The sequence below is a fragment of the Ambystoma mexicanum genome, chromosome 6q (genome assembly GCF_040938575.1).
Source record: "Ambystoma mexicanum isolate Mex_15411 chromosome 6q, UKY_AmexF1_1, whole genome shotgun sequence".
Lineage (NCBI taxonomy): Eukaryota > Metazoa > Chordata > Amphibia > Caudata > Ambystomatidae > Ambystoma > Ambystoma mexicanum.
This window is the reverse complement of record NC_090937.1, coordinates 124,799,463-124,817,404: the sequence shown is the minus strand read 5'-3', so window position 1 is coordinate 124,817,404 and position 17,942 is coordinate 124,799,463. Positions and strand designations below refer to the sequence as shown.

The 17,942-nt window shown below is 48.1% G+C and overlaps 1 protein-coding gene across 1 annotated transcript in view; it reads left to right on the top strand.

Moving 5' to 3' along the window:
• SMARCAD1 (SNF2 related chromatin remodeling ATPase with DExD box 1) overlaps nucleotides 1-17,942 on the top strand; it is a 1,912,998-nt gene that overhangs the window by 1,848,526 nt on the left and 46,530 nt on the right. Inside the window, exon 23 of the mRNA XM_069630562.1 lies at nucleotides 2,523-2,632. Within this exon, the coding sequence (XP_069486663.1) occupies nucleotides 2,523-2,632 (110 nt within the window). The remainder of the gene's footprint in view (nucleotides 1-2,522; nucleotides 2,633-17,942) is intronic.

The window sequence follows — 17,942 nt, the reverse complement described above, 5'->3', positions numbered from 1 at the left end:
TAGCCAAGGCCAGAGCGTAGTTTACTCTCAAATGCTATGGGTACAAGTGGAAGAGGTTCGCCGTTTGGTGCCGTACTCAGAAGATGGACCCTCTACGAGTCACTGCTGCGCAGGTGCTCCTGTATTCTTTGTCGTTGGCCAAAGCAGGACTGGCCCACGCTTCCATCAAAGTTCATCTGGCGGCTATCTCCCGCTACACCAGATCTTCTGGACGATCACCCTTATGGTCTCATCGATTGGTCAAGGAGTTTGTCAAAGGACTGTTTCGCTCGTTCGAGCCTATGCATTTTGTCGTGGAAAACAACTTTTCTTGTGGCCATCACCTCCGCGCGACGAGTGGGAGAGATCCTGGCCCTCTTGTAAACCACCTTATTTGACATTCCGCAAGACAAGGGTCGTGCTACGGACGCACCCCTCCTTCATGCCCAAGGTGCCGTCAGACTTTAATCTAAACAAGCCCTTGGTGTTACCTGTATTCTTCCAGCCGCCTTTGTCGCCGGCTGAAAGGACTTTGCACTCGCTGGATGTGGCTGGAGCGCTGAAGTTCTATGTGGACCGCACAGAGAGTTTCCGGAACACGTCACAACTTTTTGTGAACTTTGGTCCTGTGCACCATGGTAAGGCCCTCTCCAAGGCTTGCATTTCCTGGTGGCTCTCCGGCTGCATCACCCATTGTCACCGGTTGGCAAACCGACCGTTGCCTGGCCGTCAGAGAGCCCACTCGACCAGAGCGATTGCTGAAAGTATGGCATTCCTGTCTGGTGTGCCCCTGCTTGACATCTGCAGGGCTGCTATGTGGAAGTCGACGCAAACCTTCACCAAGTTCTACTGCATCAACAGGGATTCCAGGGAGGAGTCCAGAGTCAGCCAAGCAGTGCTGCGCAACCTGTTCGCCTGAAGGTGGGCCTAGTGAGGAGGTAAGAGATGCTTAATGTTGAGCCTTGCCATCTCCCGTGGTTGTGCATGTGTGTACTGCTATGTATTCTTTATTCATGAACATGTGAATCCATGCCAGACCCCATGCAGGAGAAGGAACAAGTTACTTACCTGTAAATGTTGTTCTCCAGCATGGATTCACATGCAAACCTTCCCGTCTATCCCTCTGCAACTCTTCTCTTGGTCCTACTGTCACTTTACGTGCTACCAAATCTGAAGATTGTTGCCAGTGGAGGGGCTTAGGTAGAGGGCAGTCATTGGCTGTGGGCAGTATGACCCAGAGACCAGTGATTGCTTGTTTTTTTTTTCTTTACCGAGGATTCCCAGCCTGACGACTGGGAATATTCATGAGCATGTGAATCCATGCCAGACCCATGCTGGAGAACAACACTTACAGGGAAGTAACTTGTTCCTTCTACAAGAGCTTGGTGTGTTCAGAAGCCGCAGTCTTTAGTGTTATCAAGCAATAATCATGACAAAGAAAGAAACCTTACAACTCTGAAAGTCGCCATCTAAACCATTGTGGCAGTGTTGTTTCCAAGACCTTGTTACTTTCTCAGCAAGGTAATGTTTAATGTATACTAGATCTCATGTTCTGGAGCAGAGTAATACAATCTGCAGTGCCTTAAATGAAATGTATATGTACACAAGGCAGAATTTGTCTTGCCGTATTATGCTCCTGTATTTGTCTGTCGACATTCCACTGGCGTTTCCCCCCTTTTAAAGTTCTTTACCAATATTTTGCATAGCGCTTCTTCAGCAAATTGCTATTGTTTTCTTGGGTTTACTGATTACGAGGACCAATGGGGTGCAAACTTTTATTTTTACTATGCCATTGACAAGCAGTGTTGCGCTCCAACTTTTGTGTGAATTTACTGTGATTCTAGGCGTCATATTGTGCTTCAATAAGATGTGTACATTTCTCCGTTGCTCTTGAACCAATTTTATATTGAAAGCCTTTTAGATCAAATAAAATCATAGGTAAAAACGATGTGCTTAATCTATAAATCCTGTGTTCTTCTTTAACTCTGATGCTATGGGTTCATCGGGCCATTTTGAGTTCAGTCTTTACCTTTCACTGAATGAGGTTATTTTGAATCTTTCAAAAATGACACTCTATCTACATTTATGCAACAATTTTTCTTACTCTTTTTCATTTCATTATTCAACCTGGTCCCCAAATTCACAGCTGTTATTGTTTCATAGTTTGAAGATCATGTCTCACTTATTACAGACATGCACAATGCTTCAGCCTATTTATCACACTATTTACGTTTATTGTCCTGATTTATTTAAGAAACAATTGAAATAAAATGTTGTTTGGCCAAAAATAAACACTGGAACAGGGAGAAAATCCTGATGTTGACAGTCCTTTGTTGGTTTTTCTGTAAATATAATGACCAGTATGTGTATTAGGATTTCATTATTAGTAGATAAGAACTGACAAGAGTATATTGATTAATCTTAAGTGTTAAGTCTGGGCCTAATGTTCTTTTTGGACTCAGTAATAGTTCCATTATGATATTCCTTTGTAAAGTTTAAAGTGTATCATTTGTAATGACAGTTCTGAATTGTTTTTTAAATAGAGAAGTGAGAGTAATGAAATTAATCAGCAAAGGAACAATTGAGGAGTCCATGCTCAAACTTAGCCAGCACAAATTGAAGCTAGAACAAGATATGACTGCTGCAGATGCAGGTAATCAATCCATTTTATATGCCTACTTGTTGTTTTATTGCCCAACATGTTTGACTTTTTTTATAGGAATGCAAAATATGAACTATAAATAGAAGTAGTAAGACATTGTATTCCAGTGAAAGCGGGGTTATCCGGGACTGAATTATTCAGCACATCCTATTATCTGGTGCCTCAAATTGCCAATATCAGAATGTGTCCAGTTTAAAAAAAATGTTTTTTTTTTGCTGTGGCCTGAAAATTATTTTTAGTTCCTCTATCTTATTTTTCATTCACACCCGAGATGTACACAGATGAGAACTGCATCCCAGTGTTTTAACCACATGGTTAATACCATTTTCGTGATTCTGTTTTTCTTTTCTTACACGGTCAGCACACACAAGGTATTTTCCCTTCCTTGAATCAACATTCCAAGTGAACTCTAACAATGCTTCTTTAAGGTTTTGTGACTTCAAAGTCTTCCAATGTGGTAGGGTAATTTGTGTGCAAAATGCTTGAACCCTGCTTTTTTGATGCATGGATGCCAATAATCTTTTCTTGACTTCAATGAGTTGGCTACAGGATAATGCAAAATGCCTCGCTTTCCCATAAACGTAACAATCTTGGAACTTGCTGTCTGTGGTCCAAAGGATGTAAAATTCTGCAGGGACAGCCCATCCATTCGTTATTTTAGGCTTCTATCCAGACCATAAATAACCCTTAGGGGAGGAATGTAATCCAGGGACTGCTGGTAGTAAGTGTTTAGAGGGGTTTTCCCCCTTGCTGTACATTCAGAATAATTATCCCTAGTTTTCCATTGTGAGTTGTAAGTAATATTAAATATTACATATAAATACTTAACGTGATTCTGTTAAAGGCGGGGATTGTGAGTTGGTGTGAGTATAGGTCAGGTTTGGGTCTGATGGTGGGTCCTTGGTGTATTCGTTCGGTGAGATGGGGGGGTGCTGTAAGGGAGAATTCTCTGTATAGGCTAATTTCCCAAACCTAGTGAGTCCCCAAGCTACTTTGCTGGATTTTTGGGGTTTATTTTTTTCTCCTGCTAAGAGTGAGACTCTTTTTCTCCCACTCTTAGACATGATTTGAGATATCATTTGACTTTGTAATGTGTTTTATGGGCTATGGGGTCTTTTACGCCATAGGGTTTCATGTGTTTTTGGTAAGTGTGTTACACAGCACCCTCAGTGCAGTAACACGGGTGTCATAGTGACCCCCAAACATAGACTCCATACCCTGGGACTGACTACTGTCTCCCAGGGCATGTAAAGTCACCATTGACTTTACTAGTCTTAAATTGTGAACAGAACCAGTACAAACCATCATATTGTGGAAGTACTGGTAGGGGTAATTAGATTGCCCCTGGGTCTGTTTTTCGAGGGGGCACTGTGCAGTCCCCCCTCGTCGAGGTTCTGGCTGGTGGCAGTGGTTACCACGCGAAATATTCCACCGGAATATTTCCTATGGGATTTTCCCATTCATTTTAAACGCACCACTTTTTTGGTGCAATGTTAAAGATACCGCCGGGTTATTTATTTAATATTTATTCCCCGGTTGGGTCTTTTTGCCAGGACTCAATTTTAAAATGGCGTTTGTGTTCGCCTCTGTAACTCCAACCCAAGTCGAGCCCTTTGTTCCACTTTTGGCGGGCTTCTGCACAGAAGCCTCCAAAAGTGGTGCCACTCTGTCTGGGTCTACAGGATGTGTGGGAGGGGGGTTTAGACACCCTGGACTGAGTTGCCTCGGCAACTCAAGTCGCACTCTTGTGTGATTGGCCCAGTGGTGAGCCGCCCGGCTCACCACTTAGCATGTTTGAGTGACAGCTAGGACTAGCGAATGAGGGGTTTCTGCATAAAAGCAGGGCTTTGGGGACTGGAACTTCAGAAGTCGCCACAGGACCTAAAGAATCCGAAGCGGGAGAAGCTGAGCCGACCTGCAATGACGACACCACCGGTGGAGCCCTGCTGAACCGCCTCACCACTTCCCGACGACCGAGAAGATCTTTATCCTGGAGAGTCTTCTTCCTTTGAACTGGTGGGGTTAACCAGTTGGCCCTCTTTTCGCCTTCCTGGACCGTCTCGTGGTCGAATCGCCCGTGCCAAGCACCCCGGCGGCCGGATAGCCACGCTTCACCACTACCGCGAATAAAAGGGTAGTACCTTTTAACCAGGAAACTCTGCGGCTGGTTTCTTCCCTGGCATGCAACGACCTCCAGCTTTCCTCCACGTCGAGATCTTCTCTTCCCCTGGATGAAGCACTGACTTGCACCCGCTGCCAGGAACAACTGCCCCCGCTGGAGCTTTCTCACCATTTCAGGTACTGTGTCCCGCCAGGTCTCCCTTGCAACAGACTGTTCAAGGTGTCCCGTAAATCCTTGACTCTCTATCCTGGGGGGACCTGTTAACTAACTTTTTCTGAACTGATCCAACTCTTTTTGAACTATCTGCAAAGACGTTTTAAGTATAATTCAACTGTGTGATCTTGGACACATGCCGCCTTTCTCTCTCCAAGAGTGGGCCTGGCCTATGAACTTTCTTGCTCTACAGTAGACTCTGCCTTTCCTGACTTGCTGTGGTTCTTCTAAATGTATTGGTATTGTGTGCTTTTCTAATTCTGCCTTTTCCCTCCCTTTTTAACTAACTTATTGGAGTGCCATCTTAGGTTAAGTGCTCACCTCTGTCTGCAAATAAGTGGTGTTTTAACTAAGACTTGTTCAATAAGTAATCAGGGATGTATATATATTGATAGTGACTGTTTGAACTTGCTTGCCATATTAGTGCTAGTGTATTTTTTTCAAGTGTGTTTTTAAATAAATAATTATATACTTTTATACCAAAGCTCTGGTCAGTGTTTGCTTGTGCTACTGTATTTTGGTACCTAATGTGTGTACTCTATATACTGTCTAACTCTTCTTGAGAGATGTCTGACTGCTCAGCCACAGCTACCAGGTAAATCTGGGTAGTACAGACTGCTACCAATTGGGTTTACTGCCAACACCTGTACTCCTAAGCCTTTTGCAGTGGTCCCTAAGGGAACTGCACAGGTTTCTGCCCAATAGGTGCTGATTGTGATAGACATTTGTGAGTGATTGTGAGAGCCTTGAACAGAATACGCTCTTTAGTAGGGCGCAAGTGGGCATCTTGTCTAGCCTGAGAAATATGCTCTCTCTTGGGGATGCTGAGAGCGGCTCTCAGGGCGTTGTTTTGAGTTATTGGTCATGTATTAATGTTTTTGGATGGGGTACCTAGAAGGACATTACAGTAGTCCAGTTTTGCACCCATGGTGGCTCTTGCAATATTGAGGCGGTTTTTGGTTCAGCAAGCACTCTAGTCGCCCCGCAGATGAGTCATGATCTAAGGAAGGGTTATCGGCATATTCTTAAGAGTAGAAACACTCGAAGTTCATCAGTGATCAGTTGTAGTGAATTGAGCAGAAATTAATCTGTTCAGACGATATTTGAGGCTGCAGAACAAATAATCCATCTTCTGTAGTGTACCTTAGCTGGAATTAAATCACTTGAAAAGGAAGTTGTAATTACCATTACATGCTTCGAAAAGTTGTTACATGCCAGACTATTCAAATGGATTCTTTCTCCCATGGATTCCTCATCTATGGTAGCCCTAGCCCTGTGCAGCTGTTCTCTTTAAACGTTTCTGCTGCTAGGGATTACAGCTCCGCCCGATGCCTCTCTGCACTCCACGCAGGAGATATCTGTGTCAGTATATATAGCAGTGCCATAGCCACAATTCCTTTTTCTGCACACGCTGTTCACTGATCGGAACACACTCATCGAGCTTACCAATTATTTTGAATATGCCATGCATACACCATCCAACAGGCTTCAAGCTGTGTGTGGACTGTGGCCGGCAGATGTCGGCCTTGGATCTGCACCAGATTTGTTTATATTGCTCAGGCGTTGAGCATAACACTCAGGATTGCGGGTCTTGCCAGTCCATGCACCCGAAGGCCCTCCAGGAGAGGGCAGTGAAGATCTTCACATTCGTCCACAAGGCAAAGGGTGAGAGACTCTGCAATCTCAAACGTACAGCGTGGAATGTTACACCAAAGAGCAAGCAGCTCTATGTAAGGAAAAACACAAAAAGCAGCATTCAGAGAGGTCCCGCTCCCAGAGTGAGTCCTTGCACTGCCATTAGTCTTCCTCTTCGAAGAAGGGCCACCTCTGCACGGTGTTCCCTTACCCTCCAGCGCTGATATCTTTTCCTACCCAGTCCTCCACTCCGGAGGGATGGGAGAACTTCCGCCTGAAGATGTTGGACATCTTTGCCAAGGCTCGGGCCTCAAAGCCTGTGGCGTAGGCGACGGCTTTGTCGACTCCAGCTCTACAGGGTCCCACCATGTCTGATCTGACCGGCAGGGTACTGTGGCATGGCATAAGAACGACTCGCACCAGAAGTCTGACTTTAGTACAGGAGATTTATTTAAATCAAAGGAAACGCCTTGCTGACCCTATTGCTAATAGGGATGTTCCCTACCTTACAAACTATACTGAAGGGTGCTTGTCAAAATAATACCTCTCGTCTTCTGTCCAAATCCTAACTTCTAAGCTGGCCCTACCACCTAGAGAAAACAACTTAAAAGCGAAGCGGGCAATATGTGTGGCCCTCTATGATGTTTGCTCTGCCGTCTTCCAATATTTCTAGGAATCTCTTGGTTTCAAGTTCCACGATTATTTACATGTCTCCTGACTTTCAGTTTGTGTCAATCTTGTCATAGGTCCAAATAAAGAAAAGGGTTTCCTCCAATATATACATCATAAACTCCCAAGTTAAAAAAAAGTTAATCCTCCTAGTGGTCATAGATGAAACAATATTTCTTGAATCCTCCGCCACCACAGTCTTTCCCCACAAGATTCCACTCTTGCTTGGTTCTGCTTTCCCATTTGGATGATTCCTTATTTGTTTTATTGAGCCCTCCTGGCTTCCTTGGTTCTCTTGTTCCCAGTGGATCACTTAATTCATAGGGATATGGGTATTCCCTCCTAATATACCTTTTTTTTTGTGTGTGCAGCTATGGGCCTTTTGGCTGATTTTAAGGCTCTGGTTTATAGGGCTCCCGTAACTCCTCTGGTTATGCATGTTTGTCTCCATCTCTGGACCTGGTTGTCCCTTGTAGGGATCTAGCCCCTTCGTTGCTTCTCCCATTCGCATGGTCTGGTCTCTGCTGTGAGCACCCTGCGTAACTTCTCTTCCGCAGGTCCTTCTCCAGCCAGGTGGCTTTGCCATCATCGGCCATGTTTCTCTTTCTCTCTGGCTTCTCTCTGTTTCTCTCTGGACCTCTTTCCGGGTCCTTCTCACCGCCACAGCCATCTCAGCATGGCAGTGCAGCTCCTCCTCCATCAGTACATCAGAGACTTGCCTCTGTATATCGCTTCTCCTTTTCCATTCAAGGGGGAAAGTCCTTTTATTCTTGTTACCAGACACAAAAGGGGTGTGTTTAACACAATGAGAGGCCAGCATTGCCTTGAGCCAACTGTTCAAATGCATTCTCTACATTATTTCGAGTTCCACGGCTGACAGATCAACTACCTATATGTCCTGTACTCTTTCCTCCATCCTTGTGGATGTCCCCCGACACAGGGATGTTACTGGAACCTTTTGGCAGGGGGAAAAATGGGCTTTCCCTTTATATTTTGTATAGCGCTTTGGGGCGTGGACATACCTACCGACCCTGCCCTCCTGCGCTTCACCTCTGTCCCTTTTACCGCTCGGACGGGAGCGGACCTGGCAGCTGGCGTGGCCATTATTTTTGGTGCTTTACATGCTTTCTCGTGTTCGTTTTCATCCGGCGCATGTTGGTTGCAAGAGGATTTACTAAGTGCGTCTAGCTTCCAAGCATTGTACCCCCATGCACTTTGCCGTGACTGTCTGGGGCCCAATCACCGGTGGGGACGCATGCACAGTGTGCGGCGACCTCGCTCCATGCTATCCTAGGAATCGTTTGTCTCGGTCGAGGGAGATCTTCCATATTTATTTATTAGCATTTATAAAGCATGCAGCAGCTCGTAGACATCGTGGCGCTGTTACAGGCACTCGTTATTGTTTACATGAAAACATAATTAGTTACAGGAATAATACATAATACATACTTAATTACAAGAGGAAAGCCGAGAAAAAGGGGCGAGGGGCGAGAAGGTGGTGATGGATAGTTAACTGAAGAATGTGGTTTTTAGCCCTTTGCAGACTGCCATGAGGGAGGGTCTCTGCTCTGAGTTTGTTAGGTAAGGCGCTCCATAGTTTGTGCTATGTGTGGGAAGCCTGTCCCCCTGCTTTAGTCCTTTTGATCGGTGGGATGCACAGTTGGTTTGTGTAGCAGGTTCTTTTTGGGCGTGAAGAGGTATCTCTATTGTTTCTGATAGGTAGGGAAGGGGCAGAGAGGTTTAAGCATTTGTGCGTTAATGTGAGGGTCTTTGAAGTTTCTTTCCTTTACCGGGAGCCAGTGAGCATCTTGCCTGGCCTGCGTGATGTGGTCTCTTTTAGGAATATTGAGGGCTGCTCTGAGCGCGTTGTTTTGGACTATTTGCAGTCTGTTTAGATTTTTTGCTGAGGTGCCTGCTAGGAGGGCACTGCAATAATCTAATTTAGCTCTGATGGTGGCTCACACAATGGTGAGGCAGTTCTGTTTGGATAAGAAGGGTTTCACAGCATTTATACATTTAGTGGTGTGGGCAGAGGCAATGGCACTGACTTGTCGTGTCATGGAGAGATTTGAAACGAGGAAGACCCCTAGAGTTTTTACTGAGGGAAGACAGTGATGCTGGTGTTGTCAGTGATGAGTTACAGTATTTTTGGTCAAGTTTAGACAGTATTTTTTTAGGGCCTATGAGAATAATGTCGGTTTTGTCTCCATTGAGACACAGCCCATTGGCGGCCTTCCAGGCTTGGATGGTGGTGCATATCTGTAGGAGGGCTGCAGCGTCTTGGACATATGAGCCAGAGAGTGGCAGGAGTACCTGCGTGTCCTCGGCATAGTTTGTATAAGCTTTGCTGAGGGAATCCATTTTGTCAAAGAGCAGTTTTGTGAACAGGTTGTAGAGTGTGGGCGCTGTGCAAGAACCCCGAGGAACTCTGCAGTGGACGGTGGAGGGGGCAGCGTTTGCTTGATCAGAGAAAACCTTCATGGCTCTACCCTGTAGGAGGAGGCTTGTGTGGTGAACTGGGAATGTGTCTCCACCGGGTCATCTGAAGGACTTTGTGTCAAGATCTTCGAGTCATGACAAGGTAGGTCCCTTATTAAATAAGGCACCCCAACACGGCGGCTCCTTCCCTGGGGCTCTGTCGTCTTGGACGGGTCTCTCAGACCACGATACCGGTGACAGGCCTGAGGCTTCTGGAGCTTACCGGCGCACACGCTGAGGGGTGCTGTGGCTCTCCCGGGTCCGGCATTGAGAAGTTATACAGCTCTTCTACCACACCTAGGTGCGATGGGCCTTCAGGCTCTGCTGCCAGGCGTGCATCTTTGGTGCCGGCACGCAGCAATAAGACTACCAGTTTTTGGGCTTAGGGCAGGGTGGCTACCAGAGCTCCTTCCGAGGTTGAGTCCAGGTCTGGATGCAAGAAGCTGTCTTATCAGTTTTACAACTGAGGGTGTTAGGCCTACAGGAGGTCCCTCCGAGGTTGGTGCTAAATCTATAGGACCGAGTCACAAAAGACCAGTGAGCTCTACCTCGCAAAGGACCCTGCACTGGACTCTGACTTCCCACGCATTCCTCAAGACACGGTAATGGTTCACAGAATGAAAGCCAAACACATGATGGAGCCGATGCGGCTGATGCTACCGGCGCACACGCTGAGGGTTGCTGCGTCCCTCCCTGGCCTGCCACTGAGGGGCTATCCAACTCTTCTACCACACCTAGGTCAACGCAGACAGGGAAGGTAAGCTGCAAGCTTCGCCCTCTCCATCCGAGTGGGCCACGCAAGGGGGCAGCAGCCCTCTCTAGCCAGCGGTCTACAGGCTTCGGGTGATTGATTGCCCCAAGGTTATGTTTACACCGGACAACCATTGGGTTATCCTACGCAGGTTCCCAGATACGGCGAGCCAGCCAGAAAGCCAAGCGCACCTCAGAGGGCTGTGCCCCGGCTACCAACACACGTGCCACACAACATGATTTTGCGGACAGGTTCTTCGAGCGTTTCCTGATCCTCATGAAATCACAACAAATGGTGGGCTATCTCAAGGACCGTATCAGGGACGTTGTACCCCAACTGCTGCTGCCCCCTCTGGTGCTGCTACCGCTTCCAGTGCAGGCTCTGCTCCCTGCCCCCCTCTGGTCCTACCACCCCCGGCACTGGTGCCGCAGGGCAGTGACCAACAGGGAGGAATGCTGGGGACGTAGCCTAGCACCCAGGATTCTCCACCCCAGTCCCAGGATGACGTGGGGGATAATATCAATGATGACATGATATCGGCCTCGGTCTAGACATTTCATGACTGGCTGCCGGGCTTAGCTGAATTCCTCCAGATTCCACAACCAGAGCAGGCGCAACAGGAGCAAGGGGTACTGGTGGAGGTACTCGCCCTGAGGTCGGAAATTCCACTCCAAAAGGATGTTCTGGTGCTGGCGAGGAAGGTCTGGGAGAAGCTGAGGGCCAGCTCTCTCAGCTTAATAAAAGGATGGATGCCCGCTATAGGCAACTGGAAAGTGAACAGTTGTTACTGTCTGTACATACTCAGCCTCACTCATCTGTGGTAGCAGCAGTGCCTATATACTCAAAACCATCCAGTTACTCAGTGGCGGCATCCACTACCATCTGTTTGTCCAAAGACGATAAGCTGCTGGAATCATTCAACAAGAAGGTTTATCTTAACACAGGGCTGCATCTCCGACGGGCCAATGCAGACGCCATGCTGGTGGCTACTAACCAAAAGTTGTGCATGGAGATGAGCGTCTTTCACCAAGACCTCCCGCTGGACTGCAGGCAGCATTTAAGGCTGAATTGGCAGGGGCTAGGATCGTTGCACAGGCTCTCCAGGAGTCAATGGTCTTGCACATAGATACTGAATATGTGTGGGGGTAGATATGTGCAGAACTGCTTGGATGCACGCAATCAGGTTCTCTTCAGACGTCCAGGATCGAATACTCGACCTACCCTTCAAGGGGTCAGAGTTGTTTTTTTTTTAATTTTTTTACTTCTTTATTGATTTTTAAAACAACAATATAACTTAGACTTTTAAATGCATTGCATAGCATTGACCATTCACTTTTGTCCCTAAGTACCCCCCACTGCCCCCTCTCCCTCATACCAGCCTATTCCACTACTGTCTTGCTAACCTACTACATCGACTTGGGTATATGCTTCCGCCTTTCCTATTAGACCACAGGTCCACTATCACTCTTCAGGCTGTGCCATGCGATAAGGCCCCCAACTCCTGCACCATACATTTCCAGGAGGCGAGGGCAACACTGGGTTCACCCTGGCCTCGGCGGTCCACTTCCTGCCACACTGTTTCCGCAAGCATCCATTTTTGGAGGTCGACCCACCATAAGCGCCCTTCTGGTCTCTTAAGCGCTTTCAACCACTTTGCTATTCTTCGTTACGCCAGGATATATGCTAAATCCTTTAGCTTACTAACGTTTCGCCCGTTTCGGTCCCACAAAAATACCTAGCATACAAGCTTCTGAGGTGCTCGTGTCCAGAGTTATACCTGCCTTAGCCAGAGCCTGTGCTATTTCTTTCCATTATAGTCGGATCTCTGGGCAGGCCAAGAACATGTGAACCAGGTCCGCATTGATCAATCCACATTTCATGCAAGTTTGTTCCGTTGCCTTACTAAAGCTAGCGGTCTTCTTTGTGGTTTGATATGCCCCATGAGTTATATACAGTTGTATTCATTGGCGCTTCGCGTTTCTGGACACCTTTTTATGGTAGGCCATTACCCTGTCCCAGACTGCATCCGTTAGTTGCTCTTGCAAATCTGCCTCCCAGCTGCACCTAGTTTGCAGCAGCATATCCCCACTGTGTGACGTTAACAACTCGTACAACCTAGACACTGCATGTCCGCCCTCTGAAACATCATAAAGTGTTTCAATAGTGTCATCTTCTTGCCACACCCCTCCCATACACGGCCACTTCTGCTCTAACCTAGTAAGGAGTGAAGCGTGGGTCATATATTGTCCTGCATGTATGCCCACTTCTGAGGTTAGTACACTGAAGTCCATCGGTTTGCCATCCTGTAATGAGTATCCCACTGTCGCCACCCCCATGGGTTCCCAGTACTTCCTCACATTTAGTCTGAGTTGTGAATCTTCTGCCTTTTTAGTGTCACCAGCGGGACCTGAGGGGAATAAGGTGACTTTATCCAAAAAGCAACAGGTCCTGAGCCAAATCAACCCACCCAACTTCAGCAGCAGCAGGGCCTTCTCTGAATCCCCGGTGTTGCCAACCAAACCGCTTCCTTCAAATACAATGGGACACATGAGGGCTGCATCAGCCCTGTGTCTTTTGACTCCTCATCTGATAACCATCTCGTGACAAACTGCAGCTGACTGGCCAAATAGTATGCCTCATAATTGGGCACCTTTTTGCCCCCTGCTCGTACGGCCTTTGCAATTTAGCTAATGCTACTCTACACCTTATGCCATGCCAAAGGAAGCTATGACAAATACAGTTGGGCTTGTTAAAAAAGCCTCTCAGGATATCGTATGGGACATTGGTGAAGGAGTGAAGAAGCCTCGGGAGTACTACCATCTTTAGGAACGCTGCTCTCCCCACCAGTGAGAGCGCCAATCTGATCCAGAAAGCCATGGACGTTACTACCCTGTCTACCGCCTTTAATGTGTTCTGTGTGAACTCCGTCCTGTGGTCGTGAAATAAATCCACACCCAAGTATCTGAATGAGTGGACCTCCCATTTCACAGGTAGCGTAGGCAGTGCACTTGGAGTCCTCCTGTATGATGCCAAGACGAACAAACATGATTTTTGTGCATTTATCGTAATACCCGATAGGTCTGCGTACCGCTCTAACACATCCAGAATATACTGCAAATTGGTTTCTTGGTGTTGCAAATACAACAGCATGTCGTCTGCATATAGCGAGATTAAATGAACTTTGCCCTGTATGACTATGCCTGCTTCCCAATATTCCTTTCTAAGGTACGCTGCCAGCGGCTCCAAGGCCAGTATGAACAGCATAGGGGACCACGGGCAACCCTGTCTGGTGCCTTTCTCCAACCGCCATTGATCTGAAATGTGGGCCTCTGTCTTGACGCACGCAAGTTGGCCCCATGCCGAAGCTGCGCAACACCGCTGTTAGCCATGGCATCTGACCGAGTCAAATGCCATTACTGCGTCCAGCGAGGCTACTGCACGTGGGTACTATCTATGACATGGTGCAGTCTCCTCTGGTTACACGTGATATTCCTGCCTGGTTCATAGCCCGTCTGGTCTGGGTGGAAAGTTTAGATATTACTGGCTTAAGCCTGTTTGCCATCAGGGCCTTGAGGATTTTCCCATCTTGGTTGAGCAACGACAGGGGTCTATATGACCCGCAGTCAGTGTCTGGTTTGTTGGGCTTTAGTAATTGCACTATTATAGATTCTCTGTGATGCCGGCAGTTCACCATTGTCAAGCGCTTCATTCAACATGGCCAGCTATGGGGGTACCACATCCGCTATAAATTCCTTATAAAATTCACTCAGCAATCCGTCCGCCCCCAGAGCTTTGCCAGTCGGCCGCTCTCTTATGTTGGCTTGCAACTCATCCGTGGTTATGGGGCCTTCCAGCCTATCTACTGTATCTGTATCTAGCTTGGGGAGTTCTATTTGTGCCAGGGCTTCTTCTATTTCTGACTCATCCGCCCCATGGACGTGTCTGGATCAGGGATCGTTAGGGGATGCATTTCTGATCAGTTGTAGCAACTGTTATGCCTTCCCTCCCCCCTCCGTTACTCCAGAGGCTCCTTTTGCAGTTCCAGAACACAGAGTACTGCTGGCTAATTCTGACGGCTCCTCAGTGACCCTCGAGGGTGAGTTTCCCCATATCTCCTGCAGATGAAAATGCAGGGGGCGGTCCCTCTTCCAGTCCTTGGCCAGGGATTTCTTAGGCAGCAACAGGGAGCAGTGGAACATCCGGAGCCACACCGGTTAGCGCTCTCAGCCTGGCCCCTGATCAGTTCAGATGAGTCTTTTCAGGTCTCGGCAAGTAATTTGCACATTATCCAGGAGGCCAGGAAGGCGTCATCCAGGATGCAATATAAGAGTAATTGGAGCAGGTTCCGTCATTGGTCTCTTGAGAAAAGGGTGGAGCCCCTCACTTGCTCTTTAGATGATGTTCTTTCATTCCCAGCCCATCTTCACAATCAGGGGTCCATGTAGACACTTGCCACATGTACTTGGCAGCCATAGGTGCTTACAAGATCTCTGAGGAAGGCTTCTTCCTGGCAGCAAACCTGGTGCACCTCAGGGGCTTATCTACATTGTTTCCTCCTGTGCAGAGGCCCCACCTGGGACCTGAATGTGGGATTGTGAGCCCTCCAAAACAGGTAATTCGAGCCACTGGCTTCAGTTGACATCAGGTGGTTGTCCTGCTAGTAGCGCTAACACCCGTGCATCAAATTAGTGAGCTTCAGGCATTTTCTGCATGCAAACCTTTCACAGTATTCCACAACAATGAGGTGTCCTCCGAACTCACCCTAAATTCTTACCCAAGGTGGTCTCCCTCTTTCATCCAAACCAGGAAATCTGTTTGCCAGTGTTTTTCCCTACTCCTCAACCCGAAGCGCAGAGATTGTTGCACTGATTGGATCTGTGGAGGGTGCTCAAATTCTACCTCTCGTGGTCAAGGCAGTTCGGGAAATCTGAAGCTGTTCGCCAGGTTTGGCGGCACCGCCCCAGTGACTGAGGCATCCAAGGCCCCCATTGCCAGGTGGATGGTGGCGGCCATTTCAGAGACTTTTACAGCAATGCACAAAAAGGTGCCTGCAGGTATTCGTGCACATGCAGTGAGGGACAAAGCTATGTCAGTGGCTTTCCAGAGACACAGCTTGTGGGAAGTGATCAGCAAAGCGGCAATGTGGCTTACACCTTTGGCTTTTTGCAGGCACTTCTCCTTGGACTCCAGCTCCAGGAGGGATGCAGAGTTTGGACAGGCAATTATCAAGAACTGCTTTGCCCCTTAGGTTCCAGTCTCCATCCTATTGAGGTTTTTTGGTGGAATCGCCCACAAAGATGGAGGAAAGGGGACAGGAGGGAGGAGTAATAAAAATTCTGATGCTTATGAATCTGCTTAGAATCACATGCTGTGCATATAGTCCGACATCTAGTGGTCATCGTGGAGTATTGCATCATTTCTTTCGAGGATCGAAATGAGGCGTCGACATGGGCGTGCCTGTAACACTATCCCTAACGTTACGTGTAGTCTACCCAAAATCCCTCACTCGTTGAGCTCCCTCAGATTGTTTTTTTCCGCCCAGCTAGCTGGACGCTTTATGCAGAGCTTGTATAAATTGCTAATATCTTTGTCCACGCCCTCCGGACGTTTTATATATTCGTCCCCTTTATCGACGACTACCTACCTGCCACCGCCAAAGATCGCGGAAGACAACTCCAGACTTCGATGGCTGGTGCTCCGGTCGACGCTGTCGACCGCATGGCCTTGGCCCTCGGCGAGGCCTACACTGTAGGGAGAGTGGGGTCCCGGGCTCTATTTGTTTTCAAGAATGTATTTCCTTTCTCCCCTCTCATTTCCCTTCTGGTTCTGCTGTCGCTATAAACCTGAACTATGGACAGGATACCTTTTTAAATGTTTTCCTTTTTGTAAAGGCAAGTACCCCTGGAAGGACGCGCACCGGAGGTGCAATATGTGTCTCCCTCGATCACCACGAGGCGTCCTGTTGGTCTTGCCAGCTCTTGCGTCCTAAGATGATCAAAGAACGGCGAGTTAAACAGTGTGCGGCCTACGCCATGATGCAGGCCGAGGGTAGCTCCCCACCGCCACAGGCGCAGAGAGTGACGAGGAATTGAGCGACGTCTGTGGCTCAGACATCGCTCCGAGCAGTCCATCCCCAGCAGGCAGACCGACGGTTCTGCGATGGGGAGTGTACATCCCGGCGACAGGGCAGGGACGCACACACTACTCACAAAGGTAAACTCACAACCCCCCAAACTGCCTCGATTGACTCGTCGGGACGGTCTAAGACGCCAACGGGTACACGGATTTCTACGACTGAACCAACTGATCCACAGGGTCTGCAGCCCTCCCCGTAATCACGTAAGCGGCATGCATCGGGGCACTCCAATGACGAGGGCGTCAGCACCAAAATTCATAAGGCTGTCGAGACGCCTCTCAAGAGCACGCCTACGCAGAAAGTTCCGGCAACGTCGAAAACTGTGGCAAAGCCGCTAGAACAGCCAAAACCCCTCCCAGACACGCCGAACATCCTCGAGAGTCTCGCGAAGATCGTTTCAGCGGCTAATAGGCCCAAGGTCAGGTCGAAAAACACTTCCACACGCTGAGAAAAGCAGGAAGACTATTCTAAAGGCCTCCAGCCCCTGGCTAAGACTCTCTCTCAGAGAAATCTCGATGGTCTAAGCACTCGGATCCCCAAGAGGAGCCCCCCCCTCTCACTCCAGACCCCTCTTATGGACCAGAGATGGGTTTGAGCGGTATATGAATAGACTTTCCAAATTTGTGGACTTTTCAGAAAGGTTTACCACGGCTAAGAGGCCTAGTTAGGAGGACCTTTACTCCAATGTGTCTAAATTTCAAAGGACCTCCTGCCCTCTTCATGAGGAGGTGTTTGACCTGACAGATCCGGAAGAGGTTCCTCAGGACCCATATTTACAGGAAGATGATCCCTTTGTGGACCCCTCTGACCACGCCCCAGATAGGGGGGGGATGAGCAACCAGTGGATAACTCACCATGGCTGTCACCTACCAATACCCCAGATCCAGATACATTATGCCTGGATCCTCCCACATCTCCATCTATTAGACAGGCATCTCCCATAGACGACCAAATGGCATTTAATGGCATTCTGAAAAAGGCTGCAGAACATTTTCAGATTACCATGCAAGAAGCGGTGCAAGACACTGACTTTGTGGAAGATATTCTGAAGGAGAAGCCACCTGCAAGTCAGGCTATACCTCTACTAACGCAATATAGCCCCTTCTTTGCTGACACCATCGCAAATGAGGGCGGTGAACCCACGGGTCGAGAAAGTTTTCAACCCTCTCTACATTCAGGTACATGCCACCCCAGATTCCCTAGTGGTGACTACAACTGGAAAGAGAGTAGGGGCACCCTTGTCCACGGGTGAGGCACCACCGGGCAAGGACTGAAAGAAACGGTATGCTCTTGGGAA